The sequence below is a fragment of the Oncorhynchus mykiss genome, chromosome 2 (assembly GCF_057628025.1).
Source record: "Oncorhynchus mykiss isolate SJ-2025 chromosome 2, ASM5762802v1, whole genome shotgun sequence".
Classification (NCBI taxonomy): Eukaryota; Metazoa; Chordata; class Actinopteri; order Salmoniformes; family Salmonidae; genus Oncorhynchus; species Oncorhynchus mykiss.
The window spans coordinates 59,083,631-59,105,568 of record NC_143023.1 but is presented as its reverse complement, the minus strand read 5'-3'; the positions used below and the strand labels follow the sequence as shown (position 1 = coordinate 59,105,568).

The following is a 21,938-nucleotide window of genomic DNA, read 5'->3' as shown; positions in this document are numbered from 1 at the left end:
GCCAGTCAAAATGCTCTCGATGGTGCAGCTCCATAACCTTTTGAGGATCCGAGGGCCAAATATTTTCAGTTTCCTGAGGGGGAAGAGGTTCTGTCGTGCCTATGGCTGTTGCGGTGACCGTATTACTGCCACACCTGCAGTCATGACCACAATAAACTTTCACGAGACCATTTAGTCATGGTCATCTCCTCTTATGCACTCTGGACACGCTTTGGTTGTGCCCAACTTGCTTACGACCATAATGTCCTAATAGCCTGGTACTCAGGGCTCTACTGTCCCTCTAACCACTCTGACGTAAAAGTAAATGCAAATGAAAATCATATCAAACACATCATCAAAACAGTATCCTGCTTTTAAAAATCACCTCACTGTGATGATCAATTTGAAGAAAGTTTCAACCTGCTGTTGAACTTCTAAGTGTAAAACACAGTCATTGAGGATGTTGTTTCAAAGCCTAATGCAATAAAATGGACAGCATTTTCTAAGATAATGATGAATTCAAAACACCCATACACATATTAGAGCTTATGCATACGCATAGTCCTGTGAGCCCAAGCCCGGGGGAAAAAAATTTAATCATGATTGTGCCTTATACAATGCATAGCCTATCGCATATTACACTGTGCAGAAAAGCATAGAACTGAGTTAAGATGTTAATTGGTCAAGCCTATACTCCAAAATTAAACAAATTCAAGTAATCGCCTTTGAGTGTGGACTATATTATTATGCATACTTGATGGAGTATGCTGTCCCAAAATGTCTACTCATTAGTTTGGGAGATATTGTAAAGACCTAGGCGATGCAGTTGGTTAATTGATTGTGCTGGGCGGCTTACAGATAGCTTACAATTATAGTGAATTTGTATTTGATTTTGAATAACCTAGTAATAGGAGATGTATTATATTTGTATAATTAACTGGGTGGTACAGAATATCTCACCACCATGCTTTTCCATCTCCTCCTCTCTCTTCTTTATTAATTTCTCGAGCGTGCAGAGGGGCTGTGAGTTTAATGAAATGTGTTTGGTTACGAAAACATGTTACTATCGATGTTCCTGAACAGATTTCACTTGGTTTCCCAAATTAAGCACTGGGTATACTGAGTTTGGGCTGAATATCACCTGTCGCGCAGCGAAAGCATGCTCCTCAAACAGTGGTTGATGAGTGGAGTGAAATAAGTGTTATATTTATTTCTCAGCTGCTCATATTAGGCACAGCTCTGCTATAAAACCGAAGTAGATGAAAGATATATTCATAGAGGCACACTGCTCCCCCTTTGGACTTGTCTGAGGTTGCCTTCATCCAATCGAGCTGCTGCATCGAGAAACCACAGAGTTCTACGTACATAGAGCCATCCAGCTACGTCTCTGCAAGACATAGAATATTGTAGCTTTTCAAGTCTCTGATAGGAGACTCTTGAACAAAGATCATCCAGTTACTGGACATTTGCCAATAGGACTGAGGGGGGTGCCGGATGGCTTTCTCTTCGTCTCAACCTCACCAGGATGCCGGCACATCTACCGCGTCTACGCCTGCGGCGCTTTGGTAGCCCATGAAACAAAGAAATGGGGTCCGGTATGAACAAGGGAACAGCTGATCAAAGTTGAATTTGGATTTGAAGTCAAATTGAGGTTAGTAACTGTCGACAGTCAATTTGATAATAGTATGAACTTGCTGTACAAAAAAGTGAATATAAACACCAAAAAAGTAACTAAATAGCAGTTAGGTTGGAACTCATAAGATGTTGCCCGTCTGTGCCATTTTTTATGGTCTTTAATGACCTCAAGGTCCTGTAAATGCATTTTTGGTTTTTGCTCTAGCACTACACAGCTGATTCAAATCATCAAAGCTTGATGATGAGTTGGTTATTTGAATCAGCTATGTAGTGCTAGGGCAAACAACAAAACGTGCACCCAGAGAGGGCCCCAAGACAGAGTTTGGGAAACCCTACTGCTAAGCTACTATACCCTCCTGGAGGCTTTCATTCCAACCTGGACACTTTCATTCCAACCTAGCATACCAGATTCTACTAATTAGCTGCTCACCAGCACCTTGATTAGCTATAGTAGGTGTGTTACCATGGGGTTGGCTCAGAAGCTTGCTCACCTAGACCAATTAGTGGAAGAAATATCAGAATTGGGCTGCCTGTTTAATTAATTATGCACAGCCCTTGTGGAGCTCCATGACTCAGACATGTTTTAAGTATGTAAGGGCGGTTTGACATAACCACTCCTGATTGTTCTGGGTCCAAGAATCATTGTGTGCTACTTAGTACTGTATAATCAAATGAATGTGTATGTCACATGTGCTCCCTCTCTGGACTCTAGGTCACCAGGCTGTTCGTTATGGCGCACACCTGTCACCATCATTACGCGCACCTGCGCATCATCAGACTCACCTGGACTCAATCCCTTTGGTTCCTTCCCCAGGCGTCATTGTTTCTGTTCCAGTGTTAAGTCTGTGCGTTGTTTGTGTTTCTTGTTTGTTGTTTTGTTGCGTTTATTTATTAAAACCCTCACTCACTGAACTTGCTTCCCGACTCTCAGCGCACATCGTTACAGTGTAGTAACACATGGAAAATGCATAAACATTTTGGTAACCTGATTGTAATGTGTTAATGTCCTGTATGTGTTTATAAGATAAATTGCATGCAGTCAAGACAAATCCATAGTTTTGAGACAATCTGTTGAAAATGTCGCTGGTTACATTACTGTGACTTGCACAATCCTTTGGCAAAGGGGTTCAATGCAATTGAGTCAAATTTATTCTATAACAACATCCAAGGCAGGGCTTAACCTTGGAGGTCTGTTCGTAGTCAAGTTAGAAAAATGGGCTTGTTTGTTTGTCCCTGTTAAAGCCTTGTGGTTAAATAGCTGAATCCCTTAGCATCGTCCACAATTGGCAGAGAATGGAGTCTGCTGCCGCCATACAGGAGATGGCTCTAATTGTCCACCAAGACACAACTGAGTTATTTGAAACAGAATTTACAGGGTTAGCAGCTCCCTTGCCCCCCCTGTCCATCTTTAAAAGAAGACTCATTAAAAGCAATGGTACCTGAACAGTGGATTTCTGCACATAAAATGCTTGACTTTGAAAGCGATCCTCGGGTTGACAGGTTTCATTATTCAGTGACTAGACTGACAGCCCACCAGCCTCCTGTCTCAGCCTGCGAACCATGGCACTGAAGACCTGAGCATGCATGACTACCCTTCAGCCTTCAAGACACTTCTGGATGGAAATTCAGCTAATTCTGCCTGATTCTTTACAATGCAGAAGAATATCACAGATTTTTACAATAGTCGGCAGACCCTAAAATATGCATGTTAGGAGGATGTTTATGTTAGATGCCATAACACATTTGTAAATTATTCAGATTCAGGTAATGCCTTCTTTAAGCATGTACAAATGTTCTAAAAAAATATATACACTATCGTTCAAAAGTTTGGGGTCACTTAAAAATGTTCTGTTTTTTTGTCCATTAAAAGAACTTCAAAATGTATCAGAAATACAGTGTAGACATTGTTAATGTTGTAAATGACTGTTGTAGCTGGAAACGGCAGATTTTTTTATGGAATATCTATGTAGGCGTACAGTGGCCCATTATCAGCAAACATCACTCCTGTGTTCCAATGGCACGTTGTGTTAGCTAATCCAAGATGATCATTTTAAAAGGCTAATTGATTGATTAGAAAACCCTTTTACAATTATGTTAGCACAGCTGAAAACGGTTGTGCTGAGTAAAGAAGCAATAAAACTGGCCTTCTTTAGACTAGTTGAGTATCTGGAGCATCAGCATTTCTGGGTTCGATAACAGGCTCAAAATGGCCAGAAACAAATAATTTCCTTCTGAAACTCATCAGTCTATTCAAATTCTGAGAAATTAAGGCTATTACATGTGAGAAATGGCCAAGAAACTGAAGATATCGTACAACGCTGTGTACTGCTCCCTTCACAGAACAGAGCAAACTGTCTCTAACCAAAATAGAAAGAGCAGTGGGAGGCGCCGGTGCACAACTGAGCAAGAGGACAAGTACATTAGAGTGTCTAGTTTGAGAAACAGACGCCTCACAAGTCCTCAACTGGCAGATTCATTAAATTGTACCAGCAAATTACCAGTCTCAACGTCAACAGTGAAGAGGCAACTCCGGGATGCTGGCCTTCTAGGCAGAGTTGCAAAGAAAAAGCCATATTTCAGACTGGCCAATAAAAAGAAAAGGTTAAGATGGGCAAAAGAACACAGACACTGGACTGAGGAACTTTGCCTAGAAGGCCAGCATCCCGGAGTCGCCTCTTCACAGTTGACGTTGAGACCGGTGTTTTGCGGGTACTATTTAATGAAGCTACCAGTTGAGGACTTGTGAGGCGTCTGTTTCTCAAACTAGACACTCTAATGTACTTGGCCTCTTGCTCAGTTGTGCACCGGGGCCTCCCACTCCCATTTCTATTCTGGTTAGATCTAGTTTGTGCTGTTCTGTGAAGGGAGCAGCACACAGCGTTGTATGAGATCTTCAGTTTCTTATCAATTTCTCACATGGAATAGCCTTCATTTCTCAGAATTTGAATAGACTGACGAGTTTCAGAAGAAAGTTATTTGTTTCTGGCCATTTTGAACCTGTAATCGAACACATAAATGCTGATGTTCCAGATACTCAACTAGTCTAAAGAAGGCCAGTTTTATTGCTTCTTTAATCAGGACAATAGGATTCAGCTGTGCTAACATAATTTCAAAAGGGTTTTCTAACGATCAATTAGCTTTTTAAAATGATAACTTGGATTAGCTAACACAACGTGCCATTGGAACACAGGAGTGATGGTTGCTGATAATGGGCTTCTGTATGCCTGTGTAGATATTCCATAAAAAAATCAGCCGTTTCCAGTTTCAAGTCATTTACAACATTAGCAATGTCTACACTGTATTTATGATCAATTTGTGTTATTTTAAGGGACATAAAATGTGCTTTTCTTTCAAAAACAAGGACATTTCTAAGTGACCCCAAACTTTTGAACGGTAGTGTATATTAGGTTGATTAGCTGCAATGCATGTGCCGTAGATTTAAATGCACAACCTTCTGCTACATTTATGAACATCAGACAACATGCTAATGATGAGGATGCAAATTAATGCTGCATAATGAAGTTATTGAAATGGAGCTCTTTAATCAGCGGTGAAATTGATGCCCTGACAAGATAGCGACGGAAGCACCATTCAGTGAGTGACGTTAAGTGTGCATGAGTGAGAATTATTTCAACAACAAACTTAAGCTTTGGTTTTCTTTATGTTACCACATATAGACAAAAATAACACATACTGTAACACATTCAAATAGCTAAGTGATGCAGTCATACAAACAACTGATTATATCAGGAAATGACCACATAGACATAGGTGGCAAAGGCTCACATTAAATTACGTTCTCCAGCAAATGAATGGTATTGTAGCTCTGAATGTTTCTACAGGGGCCTCTACGCCATTCCCAGAAACACATCAAGGCCAAACAATGGTCCCTGGACAGGTCTTATGGCCTCTGGTCACTCTAACTGTGACAGATTGTGTGGTTACGAGGCTTGGCAGTCTTGTCTTACCGTGGTGGTCTTCACCCGGCCCCCAGGCTGTGTGCAGGTCCAGCCCGACTGGTTTACTAAGAGGTCACAGCCCTCGTCTTCCAAGCAAGGCATCATATCACACCACTGCCGGCTCCTCACAATGCGAGCTGTGGGGAGAGGACAGGAGAGGAAGAGGGACGGTTTACTCTCGTTATGGCCGTGGCTCTTTGGCGGATGTACCATTAGCTCATCTATCTATCTATCTATTACAAGTCAATGGTTAATATATTAAATCCAATATTTTTTACTACTGTGACAAAATCACAAAATGGTATCAATTCACAAAATCCAAATTACATCCAGTCAGATGCAGAATGTTTTGCACAACATATGTGAGAGAAATTTTTTCAAAATGTATGGCAGTCTGAAAGTTTGCAGGCTGCTTTTGCAAACTGCCCAGCTATCATTTGGGTCCTTGGAAGTTGTGGGAACGTATGTTTTTGGTTTCCCATTGGTTCTCGGAAAACAAAGCCATACATTTTTCTGACCAGTAAAACTGAATTTTTTTTTAAACGTTCTGACAATGGAAGTCAACATTTTGCCTGCTCTGGGAATGTATATTTTTAGGTTGCAGGGAGGTTCTGACAATGTTTCACAATGGTTCCCAGAATTTTTTTCGTGGGAGGTTTTATTAACGTTTTGAGAACAAAATTTAAGGGTTATTTTAAGGTAATGAAATAAGGTTTTAAGAACATTCTCTAAATGTTTTTAATGTTTTATTTGTTCTGTTATATAGTGCATTTTTTGAATTACTTTTCGGGTTATTTTGAGGGTTTTGATTAACCTACTTAACTTGAACTGAATGTTTCAATAAGACTTTTAATAACACTGCTAGCTTATTTTGTGTTTTGAACTCAACGCACAGATAGGACACCCTGGAAATGTATTTACTTAGGCATTAATCATGCAAACACATTTATTTTTTATTGTGGCATGGCGTGAGTGAGATTCAAACTATGATCTTTTATTCTCTATCCATGGAATTAGTCCACTGCACCACCAAGACGGAGCTAGCATGTTTTTTTCACTCATACCAAGCTGTTCATTTTATTTTCAAACAGACCCCATTTCAAAGGAAACAGGCACTGATTAAGATGTGCCCAATTAGTGGCTGTGGCCAACACACTTAACACGATAGGAGGATAGATAGAGTTTTGTTGATGCTGGGAACGGAATGTATACACTGAGTATACAAAACATGAACAACACCTGCTCTTTCCATTACATAGACTGACCAGGTGAATCCAGGTGAAAGCTATGATCCCTTATTGACCGCGTTTACATGTATACCAATATCCAATTGTTATTCAAGTTGACGCATATAAACACCTTATCTAGGTTTACTGTTGTTTTTGTGGTCTGCGCAGGCTCAGTTTTGCATATCATGGGTGTTGTGGGATGATGTTTTCATCTGATTGTCAAACAAATCACTTCAAAAAGTGCAGTTTGATCCACCATAATAATTCAGCCTACTATAATAAATTTACTATCATTTAAATTAAGTTTCTACTTGTAATTTCCGCCATTTGGTAGGCCACATTATAATGACGACTTTTGGTAGGCCATTTGTTTGTCAACTATGGTTTGATACATGCAGTTACTCTTCTGTCAACTTTAGCCCCAGAAGACTAAATAAAGCAGTACTCACCAGAATAATGTCTTACATCATATGAATGAATGCATTAGTAATCTAGTTAACACCACTAAAGTTGTCTATTTCATTTAGGGACCATGGAGAAAACATAACTCCAAAACAGTGTAAAGATTGGTCCTGTGCAAAGTGTCCAAATGTCATCAGTTTGACGGGTTTGAAGGAAATGAAAAAAATTAGGAAATGACTAAACACGTTTCTGATAAGACTTCAGTTTGTCTTGGGTGTATATTTTATGTGGTTGAAATACTGTCTGCTTGCATCACAGTGTCAAAGATACCACATTACATGTGCATTCACATTTTCTCAAGAGATGCTGACAGAAAGAAATCATATTTCTCCACTTCTGTTTCTGAGACAAATATAACATCTGTTGTATAATTTCACTGAAAGGAATGCATTATTCTGCAGGAGTTAATATTATATTTGGCTACATGTGAGAGGTTATAGGCCTACAGTCAGTGTCCAGATGTCAGTTAATATTCCATTTAACCCATATGAACTTAAATTAGGAATATTGTGTTTATTCATGGAAACAGGGATACTCATGAGTGGGATAAGACCTTAAGCGGGAAATAAGCTAATATCCAGAATACTGTGCGAATGTAATTGAGGTCAAGTAGACAAGTTAAGACTGTAACTTGGTCACTCAGGAACATTCACGGTCTTCTTAAGCGGTGTTATGGGCTACTATTCGGAATACTGTGTGCATGTAAACGTGGTCATTGATGTCACTTGTGAAAAGGAAGGGTAGGAGAAAGGTTAAAGAAGTATTTTTAAGCCTTAAAACAATTAAGACATGGATTGTGTATGTGTGCCATACAGAGGGTGAATGGGCAAGACGAAATATTGAAGTGCCTTTGAAATGAGTATCGTGGTAGGTGCCAGGTGCACAGGTTTGTGTCAAAAGCTGCAACACTGCTTGGCTTTTCATGCTCAACAGTTTCCCTGCGTATCAAGAATGGTCCACCAGCCAACTTGGCACAACTGTGGGAAGCATTGGAGTCAACATGAGTGCACCTAAATATTATAAAGGTGTTCCTAATGTTTGGTATACTTAGTGTTTGTTTTTAAATAACATTCTTAGATGAAAACATTAGTCATGTTCAAAGAACGTTCCGTTTTTAACTGTAAAGTTTTCTTAATGTTCTAAATATATGACTTTAAATCGAACCATGAGGAAACCTGTAGGAAACGGTATGCTGAAGTACTGAAATAACCACAGAATAACGTTGTTTCTTAATGTTTTCTGTGAGCAATTTGAAAACATTACTTTAAATAGAACCATGAGGAAAACCTGTAGGAATAAGTTTTGCTGAAGTACTGAAATAACTACAGAATAACGTTGTACCTTAATGTTCTCGGAACTATTTGAGAACATTCCCAATGGCAGACTAGTTGGAGAACCAACTTACCAAAAATGCAATTAAATGTGATCATGTTTGAACTTTTAGGAAAAGTGCTGTTAAAGTAATGAAAGGCCATGAAAATAACATTATTTTGTCAACTTCCTTAAATTTGCTGAGGATGTACCAAAGCCAAGCAACTATTCTGCACCATTCCCAGAATGTTGTGGGACGGTTGTATGCAAAATAACCATAGGACAACCACACTCTCACCAAGCTCTAGGAAAGGTTCTCAGAATGTTATGTGCTAGCTGGGAAACTAGAAAAACACCTGTGTACAGACAAGGAAATAGAGAGAGACAGAGGGGAGAGAGGGGGAGCGAGAAAGAGTAAGTGACAAAGAGAGGAGAGAGAAAGAGAATAATCTATTATATACACCGACACAGAGACTTCGGTGTCCTTAATAAAGGATGCAAGATAAAGTGTGTGATAAACATGAGAATGTAGGATTTGCAGCACATGGATGGACAAGGGACATGTTATGCATGAAATACCATGATCATTAAAGTTATGAAACAGGAACACTCTAATGATCAGTACACTGCTGTACACCATCTGAGCTCTGGTTGTAATTATGCACAGACCACTGGAGGGAACCAACCAATGCATGGGCATAGATCTCACGGTGGTTTGCGGCAAGGCTTCCTCGACCTTATCAAATCCGTCATGGTCAGATTCACGTGTGAACGGCAAGAATCTGTCAATAATCTGTAGAATTATGCGATTACAAGCAGCAGTAGTTCTTCGTTTGGGGTTTTCTTAATTGATTATTTGGACGAATCAGGATTACGCAAAGGCGGCATTTAAACTGGGGCGGTGATTTCAAGCCCTGTGAGCGGTAGTTATTGTAACCCCAACAACAATCAAATTGTGTTTGAAAGGTGTCAAGATTTTGCTGTGAACCAATGGGGTAAACAAGGTAACCACAGGTTGTTTTCCCGTTCTATCTAATACCGACTGGGACTATGGAATGGACACTGCTAAGATTCAAAATAGCTAGGTTGAAAACATCCTCAATCACTTCTTCCATGTTTACTGCTTCACACGTGTGTTCACACGGATCAGAAACACAGGTGAAATTAGCGAAAGGGAGGGATTTGGCCGAGAGTTCCTTTTGCGAGGGAGGAGACTTTGCTTCCTTCCTTCACAAAATGGAAATCACAATTGTTAATGTCATTCCCCACATAAGTTAAATGGGAATGACAACTTTCGTGAGAATTTAACTTCTGGGTAACCGAGATTAGACCTACTCCATATGATATATAATAATGCCGAGGTAATAAAAAGACAACAATCACAGAGTGCCGAAATAAATTCAACCACATGTTTGTTTCATCACAAAACTGGAGAGCAGTATCTATCCGGTGAAGTCCACAAAGCAAATATTGAATGTAACAAACAGTTTCATGACCTACAGCGTGGTCAAGCATTTGAATGTTTCTGACAGTGTAACGGTCTTCTTCCTCCTCTGACGAGGAGTTGCAGGAAGGATCAGAGGACCAATGCGCAACCTGGTAAGTCTTCATGATACTTTTAATAGAACACAGAAAAATACAAAATAACAATGTGAAATAACAAAAACCGAAACAGTTCCGTGTGGAACACCCAGACACATAAAATAATCACCCACAAATCAAGGGTGAAAACAGGCTGCCTAAGTATGGTTCTCAATCAGGGACAATGATTGACAGCTGCCTCTGATTGAGAACCATACCAGGCCAAACACAGAAATACCAACTCATAGAAAAACAAACATAGACAACCCACCCAACTCACGCCCTGACAATACTAAAAAAATACATAACAAAAGAACTAAGGTCACCCCCCAAAGGTGCGGACTCCGGCTGCTAAACCTGAACCTATAGGGTTTAGTCTGGATGGGTGTCTGTCCGCGGTGGTGGCTCTGGCGCGGGACGTGGACCCCACTCCACCATAGTCTTTGCCCGCCTCTTTACCCGCATCTGTGGCCTCTTTAGAGCGGCGACACTCGCCGCCGACCTCGCACTGGGGACCCTAGCAACGGGTCGCGAATGGATGGGAGATTCCGGCAGCACCGGACAGGCGGGAGACTCCGGCAGCTCCGGAGTGAAGGGCGATTCCGGCAGCACTGGAGTCAGACGGCTCTGGCAGCTCCTGACTGACTGGCGGCTCTGGCAGCACCTGACTGACCGGCGGCTCTGGCAGCTCCTGACTGGCGGGCGGCTCTGGCAGCTCCTGACAGATGGGCGGCTCTGGCAGCTCAGGACAGACGGGCGGCTCAGGACAGACGGCGGCTCTGGCAGCTCAGTACAGACGGGAGACTCTGGCAGCTCAGGACAGACGGGAGACTCTGACAGCGCTGAGCAGGCGGGAGCACCTGTAGGGAGGAGACGGAGAGACAGCCTGGTGCGGGGGGCTGCCACCGGAGGGCTGGTGAATGGAGGAGGCACCGGATAGACTGGACCGTGGAGGCACACTGGAGGTCTCGAGCACCGAGCCTGCACAACCCTACCTGGCTGGATACTCCCCGTAGCCAGGCCAGTGCGGTGAGGTGGAATAGACCCCACTGGGCTGTGCTGGCGAACCGGGGACACCATGCGTAGGGCTGGTGCCATGTACCCCGGCCCGAGGAGACGCACTGGAGACCAGATGCACTGAGCCGGCTTCATGGCACCTGGCTCGATGCCCACTCTTGCCCGGCCGATATGAGGCGCTGCTATGTAACGCACCGGGCTATGCCTGCGCACCGGGGACACCGTGCACCTCACGGCATAACACGGTGCCTGCCCGGACCACCACTCTCCACGGCAAGCACGGGGAGTTGGCTCAGGTCTCCTACCTGACTTAGCCACACTCCCCGTGTGCCACCCCCAACCCCAAGAAATCTCTGTTGCGCTGCAGTGCCAACTCCTCAAAATGCCGCCGCTCCGCTTTGGCTGCCTCCAGCTCTTCCCTGGGGCGGCGATATTCCCCAGCCTGTGCCCAGGGTCCCTTGCCGTCCAGAATCTCCTCCCATGTCCAGGAGTCTTGAGATTTCTCCCGCTGCCCGTTACCACACTGCTTGGTCCTTGGTTGGTGGGTGATTCTGTAACGGTGTTCTTCCTCCTCTGACGAGGAGTAGTAGGAAGGATCGGAGGACCAGTGTGCAGCGTGGTAAGTCTTCATGATACTTTTAATAGAACACAGAAAAATACAAAATAACGTGAAATAACAAAAACCGAAACAGTTCCGTGTGGAACACACAGACACATAAAATAATCACCCACAAATCAAGGGTGAAAATAGGCTGCCTAAGTATGGTTCTCAATCAGGGACAACGATTGACAGCTGCCTCTGATTGAGAACCATACCAGGCCAAACACAGAAATACCAACTCATAGAAAAACAAACATAGACAACCCACGCCCTGACCATACTAAAACAAAGACATAACAAAAGAACTAAGGTCAGAGCGTGACAGACAGTTTACTAAACAACTACTGATTTAGAACCACAGAGAGTTACAGAAAGTCAGCACAAAGACAAAGGGAGCACTGCCTCCGCTATTCCAGCGCCATTTCAACTTAAACATTTAAACATCATCAAATCAACTAGACAACAGTTGAAGTCAGAAGTTTACATACACTTAGGTTGGAGTCATTAAAACTCGTTTTTCAACCACTCCCCAAATGTCTTATTAACAAACTATAGTTTTGCCAAGTTGGTTAGGACATCTACTTTGGGCATGACACAAGTCATTTTTCCAAAAATATTTTAAAGACAGATTATATCACCTATAATTCACTGTATCACAATTCCAGTGGGTCAGAAATGTACACACACTAAGTTGACAGCTTGGAAAATTCCAGAAAATGATGTCATGGCTTTAGAAGCTTCTGATAGTCTAATTGACATAATTTGAGTCAATTGGAGGTGTACCTGTGGATGTATTTCAAGGCCTACCTTCAAACTCAGTGACTCTTTGCTTGACACCATGGGAAAATCAAAAGAAATCAGCCAAGACCTCAGAAAAAAAATTGGAGACCTCCACAAGTCTGGTTCATCCTTGGGAGCAAATTCCAAATGCCTGAAGCTACCACGTTCACCTGTACAAACAATCGTACGCAAGTATAAACACCATGGGACCACGCAGCCGACACACCGCTCAGGAAGGTGATGCGTTCTGTGTCCTAGAGATGAACGTACTTTGGTGTGAAAAGTGCAAATCAATCCCAGAACAACAGCAAAGGACATTGTGAAGATTCTGGAGGAAACAGGTACAAAAGTATCTATATCCACAGTAAAAACGAGTCCCATATCGACATATCCTGAAAGGCCGCTCAGCAAGGAAGAAGCCACTGCTCCAAAACTGCCATAAAAAAGCGACTAAAGTTTGCAACTGCACATGGGGACAAAGATCGTACTTTTTGGAGAAATGTCCTCTGGTCTGATGAAACAAAAATAGAACTGTTTGGCCATAATGACAATCGTAATTTTTGGAGGAAAAAGGGGGAGGGTTGCAAACCAAAGAACACCATCCCAATTGTGAAACACGGGGGTGGCAGCATCATGTTGTGGGGGTGCTTTGCTGCAGGAGGGACTGGTGCACTTCACAAAATAGATGGCGCCATGAGGGAGGAAAATTACGTGGATATATTGAAGCAACATCTGAAGACATCAGTCAGGAAGTTAAAGCTTGGTTGCAGATGTGTCTTCCAAATGGACAATGACCCCAAGCATACTTACAAAGTTGTGGCAAAATGGCTTAAGGACAACAAAGTCAAAGTATTGGAGTGGCCATCACAAAGCCCTGACCTCAATCCTATAGAAAAGTTGTGGGCAGAACTGAAAAATTGTGTGCGAGCAAGGAGGCCTACAAACCTGACTCAGTTACACCAGCTCTGTCAGAAGGAATATTATTTTGGGGAGCTTGTGGAAGGCTAACCGAAACATTTGACCCAAGTCAATCAATTTAAAGGCAATGCTACCAAATACTAATTGAGTGTATGAAACTTCTGACCCACTGAGAATGTGATGAAAGAAATAAAAGCTGAAATAAATAATGATATCTACAATTATTCTGACATTTCACATTCTTAAAATAAAGTGGTGATCCTAACTGACCTAAGACAGATAATTTTTACTAGTATTAAATGTCAAATTGTAAAAAACTGTGAAAAACTGTTTAAATGTATTTGTCTAAGGTGTATGTAAACTTCTGACTACAACTGTATATATGATTAGTCTAATAGAGTGGAAACTATCTTAAAGATACCTAAAATAATTAAGTCCAATCAACGTTGCTAAATATCATGTGGCTGTCCATGGTACTGATTTCTACATGTACAGTGGGGCAAAAAAGTATTTTGTCAGCCACCAATTGTGCAAGTTCTCCCACTTAAGAAGATGAGAGAGGCCTGTAATTTTAATCATAGGTACACTTCAACTATGACAGACAAAATGAGAAAAAAAATCCAGAAAATCACATTGTAGGATTTTTTATGAATTTAAATGGGGGAAACCCTCAATGGCGCTGCCCATGCTAATACAGCCTTTTGGCATCTAGTGGCCTATATCATTCTCTATGACAGCATCAGATACATGGGCTAGACATACTGAGACAGAGGGGCACTGTTTCCCTTGCTTTGATTATTTTTCGGGTGAGATAGGTACAGACAATTTTGTTTTATGATAAATAAAACATTTAAAATGTGTCAAATTTTTGGGGAAGCCTGGCTTCCCTCGGCATCCATGAATACATACACAACACTGGTATGCGTGTGCGCGCACGTGTGCCCGACACCTGCTCGACACTGGAGACTGCAACCTTCCACCACAATACCACATGTTGGGAGAGGGTGTGTTCAGGCATTATTATCAAGCCCTTAAAGCCAATTCCTGTTCACTTGCACGGTCAGAAGTGAAAACAACACACAGAAAGGGCATCCGTAATGACAAAGGGAAAGAAAAATGGCAGAATAAAACCCGCCAATGAATAATTAGATCTGTATTATGAAACAGATCATTTTAGCTCTACAAATAGCTTTCTTCTCTTGATGTAGACCTGTTTTTATACTTGATCATACACAAATGGCTATTCATAAGAAAGTAGGGCATTTGCACCCTTGAATTTGCATATCATGACACCCCAATTGGCCCTCAGAGAGAGAGAGAGGGATAGAGAGAGGGATAGAGAGGGATAGGGGGAGAGAGAGAGTTACATATTTAGGTCAAGGGGAAATTAATAATTTAGCAGAATATATGATAACAAACAAAAATAAAACTATGCAAATGTCAGCACATACAGCAAAGAAGAGGAACAAATCACTGTTGCACGAACTTAAAGCCAAGGGCAATGTTATTGTTTTCACACAGAGAGCAATGTCAAGGAAGCAATCTCAATTACCTCCACAAGCATTGCAAAAAAAATCCATTGTACAAACTCAATCAAGTTACAGTAGATTTAAGCTGTAATGGAGAGATAAAAAAAAACATGTTTTCCTCCAACAGAGGATCACAACAGAAACATCAGGGTAGAGGTCTGTGCAGGACTGATTTCTTCACCCCGCTCCCACTGGCTTTCTGTCCACTCCCAACTGTTCCAGCAAGAACTGGTCCCCAACCCAACCGCAGTCCTGAATGTTAAGTTAGGCCCATGTAACAGTCGCTTGCCAGCCACGGTCCCAGCAATTTTGGGTCCTAAAGGCAATATCAAAATGAGCAAAAATAACCTAGGAAATATGTTAAATTACCTGAGATTCTCACGTGGACCATTATATTAGGCTAGTGGGATTACTGTGCTATATCAGCCAATAGGCTAGACATAGTTTGAAGAGAGCAGAGGAGGAGAGAGAGCGGACACTTGCACTTTCTCTTGAGCTCTGTCTGACCGCTTCTGCCCGCAGCATGAAAAATGATATCTGTCAGCCCTCTACATCAGGGCTATTGTTGGTGCAACAACCTATACCAAATGTGTTTTGATGTTGTAATGGGAACAGCTGATGCCAATGTTCTTAAAGGGGACATATGCAACCACAAAGGAACTAGACAAGGTAAAAGGGTGAAGGAAAAAAAGATCAAAAGATTAACTTTGAGTGAAAAATATCTAATTAATGACATGCAATTTAAATTCACATCACCTCAATCTCAATGAAATTAAAGTTTGCCAGGGGTGCAGTAGGTATCCTTCTGAAAATGAACAATTCACATGGGGAGAAATTTGAAAGCCAGAGATATAGATAACACAGAGAGGCAAAACCATTTATACTATTCAAAATGCACTTGGATAACCTGCACAAAATTACAATCCGGTAGGGTGACCAGAGGATGACAAAGAAAAGTAAATTGTATACGGACTGCTTAATAAGGTAACATATTCTCCAGTGGCCTATTGAAACTGGCAATTTGATAGTGACTGTAATAGTCTCAATTATCAATAACATTTTGAGTTGAACAACACAAAAGGTACTTAATTACATTCTTACATTTTCCCATACTTTTATCTGATGGGGAGGGGGTTTGTGGAAGTGATACATATATCACTAATACCAAAGCACCAAGGAAAAAAACTGGATATAATCTACCTTCATGAATGTGTGTGAGTGCAGATGGAGAGTTGGTGGGGGCGGATGGGGGCACTGTTTAACTTTCAGAGATAAGACAGAAATAACATTATTACATTCACCAGAGGGGCAGTATGTCTGTGAAATAGCATGTCAATGAGCTATCAACTGCTGGCCACCCTGGGTGATAAATACTGCTTAAAATTAGATTAGGCTGTTCTTGGGGGAGAAGGGGGTGCAATTCAATATTAGGAAGGTGTTCCTAATGTTTTGTACACTCTGTGTACACTCTGTGTACACTTTTGAGGTGTGGAAGAGCTGTTTGAAAAGAACCGGCTGAAATTTCTGCCTCTTTTGGTGGGATAGGGTTTTGGCCTGCCTGGTGACATCACCAGGTGGTAAATTAGTAAATGGACCAATACGAAAGAGAGTTACAAACCTCTCTGCCAATAACAGCTCGTTTTCAGTTTTCCGCTCCCCACTCAGACCACTCCCAGACAGTCCTTTCTTGAGAAATAGCTCTGTGCTAAGCTTTTTTCTTTCATTTTCTGTTTTACTGAAAACAATCACAGTAAGGTACTTTACTGTTCCACATAAATTATTTTAAATTGAGATAAAAAAACGGCAGAAGCTAGGGGTCCGGAAAGAGAGGGTCTGGGGCTGCTAATATGCCCGAAGGACAAGACAGGGAATACTGAGAGAAATGCCTCTGCTCTTCATATAACACTCTATATTTATTGATTATCAGTCATCAACTTAAATGCCTCTCCAGGGTAGCTCTCCGGGAAAAAGGTTTGAGAGCATCGCTCTTGTCTCTCAAAAGAAGGTTCTAGTTAGTACCAAAAAAGTGTTCTTCATTTTGTCACTGTATTGGTTATTTCAATAACCCTTTGCATGGTTCTTCATTACACCAGCTACGCACAGAGGGTTTTTCAAGGGTTCTTTGGGAAGGATGATGGTACAATGTGGAAACAATGGTTTCCGTTCAATGGTTCTTTGCAGTTCACTAAACGGTTCTTTGCTCTTTTAGTCATAATTCAAATGTAGGGGTGACGGCTCATGAAAATATTTTGGGGCATGGTTTACTGAGCTTGTTTTGTGCAATTTTGAATGAGATTGTCATTCCACTTGATCTAATCTGTTGTGTTATGCTAGTATATGTTATTCAGCATACGACTATTGCCAGTGTTAGTGATGGGAAGTTTGTCTCTTTTTGACTGGTTCAGTCCAAAGAACGAATCTTTTGACTAATTTCATTTATTTGAGTAAGTAATGCCCAGAGCATGCACTTGTGCACTTGTGCACTTTGTGACTGAGACTTTAAAAGTGTGCTTTAACAAAATAACATAACCAGAATAAAAAAACCTGTTTGATTCACAAAGATCCTTTGAGATTTAGAAAGGTTCTTTATAGAACCAATCTCCATAAAGGTTCTATAAAGAACCCCCAAAAAGTGTTCTATATACTGCAAGCCCAAAAAGGGATGTAACTAGGGCTGTTGCGGTGTCTGTATTATCTCCACACCGGGGGTCATGAGTCATGAAGGCAGTCAAAATCCACATGACTGTTTAGTCACGGTAATTAGGCTTCTCTAAGCTATGATGCTGCTGATGGTCATTAGTAGCCTACCAAACATGCTAAATGCCTAGTACTCAGCACTCTATTGTCCCTCTAATCACTCGGACATTAATGCAAATGTCTTCAAAACTGTAATCAATCACTTCATGATTGCCCATGAGCTCATGTTATGCAAGATTTATTTCTCAACTTTCCTAATATTAAGCACATTGTTTAACTTTACAACAGGGCAATAGCCTACCTGGCTGGCATGAAAATGAACCACGGGAAGAGCGTCCTCCGTTCGCTATTTAACTATACACTACCGGTCAAAAGTTGTAGAACACCTATTCATTCAAGGATTTTTCTTTATTCTTACTATTTCCTACATTGTAGAATATTAGTGAAGACATCAAAACTATGAAATAACACATGGAATTATCTAGTAACCAAAAAAGTGTTGAACAAATCAAAATATATTTTATATTTGAGATTCTTCAAATAGCCACCCTTTGCCCTGATGACAACTTTGCACACTCTTGGCATTCTCTTAATCAGCTTCACCTGGAATGATTTTCCAACAGTCTAGAAGGAGTTCCCACATATGCTGGGCACTTGTTGGCTGCTTTTCCTTCACTCTGCGGTCCGACTCATCCCAAACCATCTCAATTGGGTTGAGTTCGAGGGATTGTGAAGGCCAGGTCATCTGATGCAGCACCCTTGATTGAAAAGGTGTTCTAAAACTTTTGACCGGTAGTGTATAGATGACATGTATTTTTTCCCACTGCCCCTGTTTTGAGACAGATGCATGATAATGGTCCATTCTAAATCAAAACGACCTGTAACTTCTTTAAGAGGCTCCTCTGTCCTCCACTCGTCACCTGTATTAATGGCACCTGTTTGAACTTGTTATCAGTATAAAAGACACCTGTCCACAACCTCAAACAGTCACACTCCAAACTACACTATGGCCAAGACCAAAGAGCTGTCAAAGGACACCAGAAACAAAATTGTAGACCTGCACCAGGCTGGGAAGACTGAATCTGCAATGACCATGCCTTCAATGCATTGTTGGAACAATTCTGTAAACTATCTACTAGGCAGAACACAACGGTGACCTTCCAGACTATCAGTAACGCCGCTACCAGGGGTGCTGCTCTCCAGCCTACCCCGGCTTCCCGAGAACCCCGTTTACCTCCTCCATAGTGCTACGCTGGGGATCCTGGAACCTGCCGGGTGTTTCTCTTCTAGCGCTCCCTGATCTTCGAGCTATAGCCCTCTTTGTTTCTTTCGGATCGCTCAAAGAAAGCGTGTCTTATAATGCTGATGTCCAGGAGGGCGCTCGCCTTGGCTACATCGGTGTGGGAGTAACAATCCACCATTTGCCTTAGTCCGGAGGGGGAACCCGGCTAACTGGATGTTTGTCACAGATTCTGCCCGACCCCAGTCCTGGAATGGGCTCATTCCTTTAATAACCTTACCTGCCATCCCAGCTCCCGTTGGTCCCTGGCTTTCCTCCGATAACGTTTTTGTTGGCCCAACATGGTTCATGACGTTTCCACATTCGTAAATAAGACTCTGCGGCAAGCAGTGGCAGGCCTCTTCAACTGCTCCCCATTCCTCATCGCCCCAGGTCCCATATATCCCTGGACTTTGTTACTGGTCTCTCTCTGTCCAATGACAATACCACCATTCTTACGGTAGTGGATAGGTTTTCCAAAGCCAACCTTTTCATTCCCCTTCCAAAGTTACCCTCCGCCAAGGAGACGGCCCAGCTCATGGTACAGCACGTCTTCCGGATCCATGGACTTCCGGTCGACATGGTCTCCGATCGTGGTCCTGCACCCTCATTGGATTATATTATTGTCCTCCGGATTTCATTCCCAATCTAGCGGCCAGTTGGAGCAAGTCAATCAGGACCTGAAGAAGACTCTTCGTTGCCTCGTCTCTGCCAACCCCACCACCTGGAGCCAGCAACTTGTGTGGGTGGATTTACTCATGAGACTTTCTAGGGGTTCCAATAATTGTGGCACACATGTTTTGGAGAAACATATTTATTTAATTTATTTCACATTTATTTTTTTCAATCATTTTATTTCAATTAAAGGTGCAATTTTTGTGAATATTTTGAATGAAAAACCAAGAGCACATTTCTTTCACAGCCCATTTTGCTCATATTTACCAAGGATTGCCAATATTAGTGGAGGGCACTGTAGAACATTTCGATTTTTTAGAACCCTCTCACATGGAACCCTAGGTGGGATATTTGTTTTGTCCTTACAATCCCATTTAGAACCCTCTCATACAGAATTTTCTGCACAGCAAATTGGCTAGTGTTAAATTGTCAGTTGAACATTTCTAGTGTTGATTCAGCAGTTAAATTCACCCTGTAAGAGTGAAATTAACACTCAGTGGTGTAAAAGAACCCCAAGTGTTGCTGTTAGTAACCAGAGTTCTTGTTTAACTCTTTGGAGAGTAAAAAAGTCCCATCAAAATCATCCAGATGCTTATTATATTTCTCAGCATGCTCTGTGTTATGTCTATGTGTTTGCATGTACATTGATTGATTGATTATTCCTATGGACAGTGATGCCAAAACATTAGTGGTTACCCAATAAATTACTCGGAGCTTGTATGTAGAGAGTGCGTGTCACACTCTGATCTGTTTCACCTGTCATTGTGCTTGTCTCCACCCCCCTCCAGGTGTCACCCATCTTCCCCATTATCCCCTGTGTATTTATACAGTACCTGTGTTCTCGACTCGCTTATCGCCTTGACCATTCGGATTTATGGGTGACTACGGGAAGGAGAGAATGAGCAAAGGAATGACGGAAGGAAGGAAGGAAGGAAGGAAGGAGAGGAGACTCGAATTCACTCGCCCGTTCAAGGATTCTACCTCGTCTCCCAGGTATCCTGGAAGTCCCTGATGGCGCCACTGCCGCGAGAACCCGAGGCTACCCGAGGTTCCCCGGGAGCCTCTGAAGACTACCGATTCACCTCTTCCCGAGCCCATGCAACTAGGCAGAGCTAGGCTGTCTCCAGCTGAATGGCTATAAAGGCTTCACACGAAGAGCTGCCTGTATTGCGGGACTATTGGTAATTTCTTCTCCACATGTCCACTAAAAGACCAGGATTACCGGTAGGAGCGAGTACTCGGGTGGGCCATATGGATAACTTTTCCTCTCCCCTTACTCGCATCCCTTTTCAAGCCATGTTGCTGTAGGAAAACCAGTCAAAATCTCTCAGGGTACTCATCGACTCTGTTTGCCGATGAGAGCTTTATGGACGCTAGCCTGGCTACCGAGCTGGATATCTCCACTCAGCCCCTCTCCATTCCCATGGATGTTAGAGCACTGGATGGGCACTCTATAGACTGGGTCACCCACAATACCACCCCCATCAACCTACGTGTGTCAGGTAATCACAGCGAGACGATCCAGTTCCTGCTCATTAAGTCTACTCAGGTTGCTGTGGTATTGGGATTCTCCTGGCTCCAGCGACACAATCCCCTCATTGACTGGTCTGCTGGTGCCACCATGGGCTGGAGAACGTTCTGCTACGCCCATTGCTTGAAGTTAGCGCAGCCTGCCCAGGGACGTCTTCCTAGGTGCTCGGAAGTTGCCCCGGTCCCCTCCACCATCCCCTCCGGGAGGTGTTCAGTAAGGCTAGGGCCACTTCGCTGGATTCTTCTTTGTGGAGAAGAAGGACAAAACCCTGTGCCCATGCATCGACTACTGAGGTCTCAACGACATCACGGTGAAGAACCGCTACCCGCTACCTCTCATTTCCTCGGCCTTCAAGTCGCTCCAGGGGGCCACTGTGTTCTCCAAGCTGGACATACGGAACGCCTACAACCTGGTGTGGATACGGGAAGGGGACGAGTGGAAGACCGCCTTCAACACGGCCAGTGGTCACTACGTGTACCGGGTCATGCCCTTTGGCCTTACCAACGCCCATGCTGTGTTCCAGGCTCTGGTAATGATTTTCTCCGTGACATGTAGAAACGGTTCATCTTCGTCTACCTCTGTGATGTCCTCGTCTTCTCTTGCTCCACCCAAGAACATGTGCTCTACGTCCGACAGGTTCTCCAACGCCTCTTGGAGGACCAGCTTTTTGTAAATGCAGAGAAGTGCGAATTCCATCGCTCCACCATCCCCTTACTGGGTTACATCATCTTTGCAGGGAGCGTACAGATGGATCC

At 42.6% G+C, this 21,938-nt stretch overlaps 1 protein-coding gene across 1 annotated transcript in view; it reads right to left on the bottom strand.

Annotated features, from left to right (window-relative positions):
* LOC110492721 (chemokine-like protein TAFA-5) overlaps positions 1 to 21,938 on the bottom strand; it is a 162,564-nt gene that overhangs the window by 57,425 nt on the left and 83,201 nt on the right. Inside the window, exon 3 of the mRNA XM_090203678.1 lies at positions 5,583 to 5,710. Within this exon, the coding sequence (XP_090059804.1) occupies positions 5,583 to 5,710 (128 nt within the window). The remainder of the gene's footprint in view (positions 1 to 5,582; positions 5,711 to 21,938) is intronic.